General features: G+C 34.3%; 1 protein-coding gene across 1 annotated transcript; it reads left to right on the top strand.

Annotated features, from left to right (window-relative positions):
* LOC109823172 lies at nucleotides 1816–2610 on the top strand. Its single transcript, XM_020389458.1, has one exon. The coding sequence runs from the start codon at nucleotides 1816–1818 to the stop codon at nucleotides 2608–2610; it is 795 nt and encodes a 264-aa protein (XP_020245047.1).

Raw genomic sequence — 7789 nt, 5'->3', positions numbered from 1 at the left:
AAAGGAGTGGGGAACATAATAGAGGGGCAAATGGTCAATTTACCTCTAGTTGTTAGATTTGATGGAATATTCCCCTAAAATCTAGTGTGAATTAACTTAAAGGACAATTTTGCAAGAATCTATATGATTTAAGGAACTAATATGCACTTTTTAAGTTTTGAGGGACTAAGAAAAATATTGCATAAATTATTGGGGTTTTCCAAGACTAACCCCTCATGCGTTTGAAAGTGGTCCGTCAAATCTTCATATTCTAAAGCGGTCCACTAAATCTTTAAGTATTTTAAAAGTAGTCCACCAAAACTCGATATTTTGAATTAGTCCCTCAAATCATTTGAGCATTTTCAAATTAGTTCCTTAACCTTCACCAATTGGAAACTAGAAGGGCTGATTTCAAAACATTTAAAAAGTTTGGGGGGCTAATTTCAAAATATGAAGATTTAGGGTACTATGTCAAAATACTTGAAGATTCGATGTACTGATTTCAAAATATCAAGACTAGGGACAAATCAAAATATTAAAAGATTTAGGAGACTAGTATCGAGAAAACCTGAATTAGGTTTTGCTCATAAAACGGTCATAAATTAATTTTATTAAGAAGAAATTTGCAAAATAGACCTATTTTGCTAAATATTTAGCAAAACAGACCGTTTTGCTAAATATTTAGCAAAACTGACATCTTTTTGGCCAACAGGTCAAAAAGAGGTAGATTTTGCAAAACAGACCATTCGAAACATACGAGACTACTAGTCCTGTTTCGAATGGTCTGTTTTCCAAATGGACCTCTTTTTGGCCTGTTGGCCAAAAAGGTCTGTTTTGCAAATTTTTCCTTTTATTAATGATAATATTATGGGGTTTTCATATGAGTCCCTTAAATCATATCTATTTTGCAAATTTTGTATTGATCCCGTAATTTGCAGTAAGTTGTTTATATTGGTCTCTCTGTTAACTTTTCAATTAAAAACACGCAACTCTGGTTATGTTAGTATATTTTTCTCTGAGAGAATGACTGTGAAGTATATATGATGGAACCAAAATGATGAAGATATTAGAGTGTCAATAGACATTCAGAGACACTTAAAATAAAAGCCCATAACTTTACCGTGGAGGAAAGATGAAGATGAGATTGAGTTTTTCCCCAATGAGTTCGGGTTCATTAGGTGTGGGCTTGGATTTTGTTATGAAGGACATAACTGTTTATTAGTTAACGGAATATTCCCTTTTATTTTTAACACCAACTAACCATAGCAAAATATGGAGATTTGAGGGAACAACATCAAAATAGGTATGATGTAAGGGACTAAGACCATCTCCAATGGCTAACAATTGGGTATGTTATTTGGTGCAATGGCTAACAATTGGGTAGGCAAATGAAAAGTAGGAGAGAGAAAAAGCAAAATTTGCCTACCGGTTAATTTACTCCAAGGGTACGGCTTGTCAGCAGCTGCCTTAAAAAAATAACAAAAAATGCATTACTTCAATCTCCTTGCGCCACGTCAGCGAAGCTGGGACATTGAGATGGACACAGGCGCGTGTCCATGTTCACAAAAGAGAATGTCTTTTGTTTTTTTTTTGTTTTTCTTTTGTTTTTCTTTCTTCCATTATTTAAATGACTTTTTTTATATCAATAATTGCTCTAAATTAATTATTTTTTTCACCCTTATTTTTTATTTTTCAAGGTCTATAAATAGAGCTTGAGTTTATTTATTTGGACACAAAAAAAAAATCAAGTTTTTACTCACTTCATTCCTTATATTACCAACTTCCACATTCTCACCCTCTCATTTTTTTCTTCTTCTTCCATCTTCAACATCCTTCATGGATCCTTCAGTTAACTTAAACTTTCTCCCAAATTACAACTGCATGCACTGGCAATGGAAGAATTGTCCTAAGGCTTGGCAATGGCAGTTTACTAGTGGACACAAGGGGACGACAACAGTTATCCTTGAGGCAGTGGCATCTTTTGATTTATGGATATGGCATGCTTTTTTTGGTTTGCCAGGTACATTGAACGACATTAATGTACTAGATAGGTCACCGGTATTTGACGATATTGAGTCCGGTGAAGCCCCGGAGGTGAATTTCATTGTCAATGGGCGACAATACAATCGTGCTTACTATCTTGCAGATGGAATATATCCGAAATGGCCTGTCTTTGTCCAATCAATTCAATTGCCCCAAGGCAACAAAGCGCAGTTGTTTGCCAAACAACAAGAATCATGTAGGAAGGATGTGGAACGCGCATTTGGGGTTCTCCAAGCACGATTTGCTATTATTCGCCAGCCCGCTAGAATGTGGGACATTGAGGTCTTAGGTAAAATAATGAGGGCTTGCATTATTTTACATAACATGATAGTCGAGGATGAACGGGATATATATTTGCGAAACTGGGAAAATATTGACTTCGAACCATCGAACAATGCTAGTGCTAGCTCTAGCTCATCTTTCAATGTCCAAACACAAGTGTTGCCACAATTTGAAGTGCACGTTCTAGCCCGAGCCGAATCGGATATTCATACTAGAGCCGATCTACGTGATAGGGCCAAACACATTCAGTTGAAAAAGGATATCGTCGAGCACATTTGGCAAAAATTTGGAGCAACCTTCGAATAGAAATGTCAAAAACTTTCAATGTTTGGTGTGTTTTTTCTTGCATGTTTAAATAAACTATGTATGTTTGGTGTTTTTTTTCTTGTACGTTTTCAATAAACTAGTTGGATTACACGTGCAATGCACGTGGTAATTTTTTTTATCATTTATTATAAAATTTTAAATTTATTTAGGGAAATATTTGTTATTAAATTATTGAATGTAAGCAATGGGTCAAACATATAGACATAAAATAAAGTCATTGGACCTTACACGACGTCAAACCGAATAAGTTGAAATCTTTTATACATTTGGATATAAGAACTAAGAATCACACTAATAACCTCATTGAATGAATGAGATATTTGGATTGAACATTAAATCTTTTGTGTCCTATAACAAAATAATATGAGCCATATTCAAGATAGAATACAATAGAATTGGTTTAGCAAGCGCAATATGTTTTCAAGAAAATACAAGTCAAGTACGGACCACCTTATATTCAACATAGACAATTGTCTAGCATCGGTTAATTACTATGAAGTCAAGTTCTTCTCATTTATGAATAGCTTCCACTATGTCTTCTTAAGAGAAAGGATTGAGATGTGTTTGTTGGGTGTCATATGAGCCGTGAGGCACGAATCCAGATCCATACTAGATCCATACTGAAGCCCGTATTGAGAACCACCAGCAGCTGCCCCACTTTGAGCCTGCAAACAGCATAATTGGTAACTAAGAAAGGGGGGAAAGTTTTCTCAAGAAAGAAGTATCCATCAACAGGGCCATTTATGCTGGTTACCAATGACCTTAATGTTGTAGCAAGTTTGATACGCAAATTACTAAATCAAGAGACAAAGGTAGCATATAAAAACACTACAGACCTAATGAAAACCATAAACAGCAGCGTACGTATTTCCTCCATATGCCATGTCATTACGTGCATAACTTTCAGCATAGGCTGCACCTAAAAAAACAAAATTAAGGATGAATTAGAATAATGTATGCAAGACTGACCATAAGATAACCTTGTTCACGAAGAAAGAAATCAGATAACAACTTATTGTCTACTGCAGCAGAAGTGAGAATGCAAAACTTCATCTTATATACATGCGTAACAAGAATAACATACTAATACTGGAAACCGTAGTATGAGGTTAGCTTAAATAAATGTGTAGTTAGAATAATTTACTAAATTTATTGATAACAGAAATCAGTCAAACCATAATACCTGGATTGGCTGCAGCTGCAGCGGCACGTGCTCTCTTTTCAGCATTGGCAAGTTCAGCCCGCAGTTTCTCAACCTCACGAGCCATGCTTATCATATTCTTCTCCATTGCTTGACTTTGTTCAAGGTTTACAGCAAGATCCCAACTGAAGCATGAGAATACGTAATCCCACTTTGAACAAGCTCAAATAGTGTGGATCCTTCAGGCATTGCCATGGAATCAACCTCTTTCATCATTCCAACACCGACACCTTCTCCCAAGGGAACAGGCTCAAAAATTTAACAAGGTAATTGTTGTAATTGAGACTTGTTGAATTCCAGAAAATCCTAAATGTCAACACCAATATTAGAAACAGCAGCTTAGAATCAGGGCTTTCTCTAGAAATATAGACCATCAAACTGTATTCTAGAAAATCCTAAAGTACATGCACACACAAAAATTTAGATATTTGCAAGAATACTCCTAATATCAAAGAAAATATTTAACATTTTATCACTGTATTCCACTAATTAATTAGTTGATTTTTCGATTTTTTCCAACTAAATTTGATTATTTAGAGGGTAGCTTTGCAAATAATTGGCAAAATGCGTAACTTATATATTAAGAAGTCAATTTTGTATTATACAACTATACAAGAGATTATTGAATTGTACGACATTGAATCAAAGGTTTTGCTCACCCTTTCATTGTTGAAGACAGAGGTTTTACAGTCAGGAAGGATGTTAACAGACCAAGTAGGAAGATCATAGTGCATCCCATTGAAAGCTACTTTAATTAAAATTTGAGTATCAACTGAAAACGTGAGACTATAACAAGGAATGATGAAGAGTTAGTCTGTAAACCATTTATAAGGATGTTCTACAAAAAGAATATTTGTTTATAGCTAGGCTACATCTTGATTGCTTCCAAGTGATGGCCTAATAGGATTCCCAGAAGCCAAAGCAGGTTCACAGAACTTTATTGCTTTGTTCAAGTCTTTCAAATGGCCGATTTTGGTTCTCTTAACAGACCTATGGAAAAAGAGTTTAAATTTTCAATAGTTGACAGAGAGCAAGGACAAAACGTGATCCCGGATTAAAATGGTTTATGTCATAATTGGTGATATAGTAGTGTATATTAAACATTTATTTATTTGTTATTAATTTCTTAAGTGTTTGCACATTCTCTATTGTAGTCGTTAGTAGTGCAAGAAGATTACATTGTTTAATGTTTAAAGTGTGTTAGTGTATGCCTAATAGGTGTGAACATTGAAATTATCTACCTATAAAGTGTATTTGGTAAGAGACATATCTTCTCTTAACTGCTATAATTTGCCTAATTTAAAAATTACTGCATAGTGACTCGAAGAGAAAGGTGTTAAGTGAGAAAATGGCAAACTAATCATACTTATTAAACAGTGCATAAGATTAATTGACCATATTCATCAATTGGAGCATCATAATCATAGTTTGTAGCTATGAATGGACCACCAGCTGTCTTGTCAAAATTCGTTCCACCATGGTACTATAGTCAAAAAGCAAGTAAGTAAAAGTCACACTTGTGAAACATAGTATTTCGATGAAACACAAATACATAGTACATTAAATCCTCACCATATAGTAGTTGAAATAAGATCCACCTTTCTGTATAAACTTTGCAATAGGAAAGGCAACATCTTCAACGTGTTAATAATGAACTGGACCTCCAAACCCTGTAAATCTGAAATTTATACAAAAGAAAACAAAAGGTTTTGAATTTGGGTAAAAAATAACCATAGCTTCCTAATTAAACTAATGAAAAGTTGCTTATTCTGCTATTCAACCATTATCCATGTATCTTGTAGACCCACAAACACAATCTCAGCAGGGTAGGCTGCTTGCAGCTCTTGTGCTGGGTGATCTTTTAATGAGGGTCTTGCTTGAACTACAGATTCTGTTTCGGCGTGCCGAGCTCTAGTAAACCTTCTTGAAGATAATCCAACAGAAGAGATGAAGGTGGTGGCGATTTGTGTGCTGCAAAATCTTGTAATGTATAACCGTGCCAACAAGCGAGCTGTTGCAGAAGCAGGTGGTGTGCAGGTTGTGCTGGACATTGTCAATTCCAGCCTACCTGATAAGTCAGTTCAGGCAACACTTTTTTGTGAAACTTCTGTTCTCTAATAAGTCAGTACAGGAATATTTCTTGTGCACGCTATGTGTGCATGTACAAAATTTGTAGAAAAAACAAAAACTAACCCATTTCCATTTGAAAATTAAAAAAATTAACAAAATTTGTAGAAAAAATAGAAATAATGGGAGCACATAATGGCTCAGTATAGATATGAAGCTACTTCACAACAATAGATATAATGGCTCAGTATAATTGAAGAAATGGGAGCACATGATGGTTTAGAATCAAATTCAACAGAAAAAAGTTAAGTCACGAAAACATATTCTCTTATAAGATAGACAGGGATGTACTTGGTGCATTTCATAACGCATGTACATTAAAGCATTAGTTATTATACACCAAAAAGAACAAAGATAATAGCAAAAAGAGACAAATTTTTTTAAGGAAAACTTGCATGCAGTTTAATAAACTACATAATTTCACCTTTAATAAAATAGTTAAGTGCAAAACAAAGTGGTCATAAAGAGCAAACATAATCAAAGTATTAGAAACTCAATACTCACTCACCAATCAAAAATATCATCAAAATCATGGTTTTGTATGTTGTCAGTAATCATATGGAGTATTTATCAGAAAACCAGTAAATATAGGTTCTGTAATTATCACATGATAAACAAGTTCACTTATCAATATTCCTGAAACGAGAATCAACTTGCAACCTTTTTTCTTAAAGGATCTGTAATAGTTTTGATTTCAATATCTTTTACTGTTACAGGCAGTGTCAGATTATATACTACTTCCTTCAGTTGATATACTTATACTTGAAAGTGTTTACAAACATGTTTTACATATAAAATTTATCGGGTCTACTCAGGGTACAAACGGGTAGGGTCAGGTCAATTGTGACCCAACTTGTATAAGCTTGACTTGAACATGACAATTTTAATAAACATGTCAAGATAGCAATTCATACCCGACCTGTACTTTAGATGGCTTAGCAGTATCTGACTCAAGTAACCCATTTAAACCCACTCCTAATGAACAACAGCACCAAAAAAATCTTGAACCATACTTCATTCACATGAATGACATTTCGTCGAGCTATTATGTCAAAGAAATGCAACCAGAGATGAACAAGAAAGATACAACTATCAACTCATCAACATGGAAGCACAAGTACAAATGTTATACTAAATTCAAGGAATTTCTAATAATGAAACAGAAAATAAAAAAGCTACTCATAGAGCCATATTCCTCTGATATTAACAATAGTCAAGAATGACTGCAGCAAGCACTATGATGGTTTATAGATTTTAAAACTGAATGTCAACAAGCAAAATGCGAGACATAGGACTCTCTTCATCTTTGTCTCTCACTCTCTCGTGTCAATAAGTTTGTTTGTGTCAGAGAATGAGAATTGCATTGGTTTTTTTAAATAGACTCATGGAACAATTATAACACAAAATCTAAATTAAATGCTGTTGGAAGGATGAGGACTTGAATGTGTCCACATGTGCAAGTGAAGGGTATTTTTGGAAGAACCATTGCCATTGTCCATCCCCTATCTCCAAGTCACCAATCTCCAAGTAATAAAAAAAACAGACTGCGGATTATTGAGAGAACAGTAAGATGATATGTGAACTCTATGGAGCAATTCAATATTTGGAAGCGTAGAAATCCACCAATCATGTAACATAATTTTTCAGATGCAATTTTGTGAATAACAGGCAGGGCAATGTTAGCTTTTAGAAAATTTTTTTTTACATGAAAACATCATTTATCTTATAGGCAAAAGGCTCTTGAAATCAAGGAGATAAAAAAAGAAGCCTATAGAGAAATCTTCATGACAGTATACTGTGATGGTGTAACTTTATATATTTTTTCTTAAT

Source organism: Asparagus officinalis, chromosome 9, assembly GCF_001876935.1.
Source record: "Asparagus officinalis chromosome 9, Aspof.V1, whole genome shotgun sequence".
In the NCBI taxonomy this organism is placed as follows: domain Eukaryota; kingdom Viridiplantae; phylum Streptophyta; class Magnoliopsida; order Asparagales; family Asparagaceae; genus Asparagus; species Asparagus officinalis.
This window is presented reverse-complemented; position numbering and strand designations above follow the sequence as displayed.

Excerpts from the sequence above, each read along its gene's own strand:
- LOC109823172 (XM_020389458.1), top strand. The coding sequence starts at position 1,816 with ATGGATCCTTCAGTTAACTTAAACTTTCTCCCAAATTACAACTGCATG.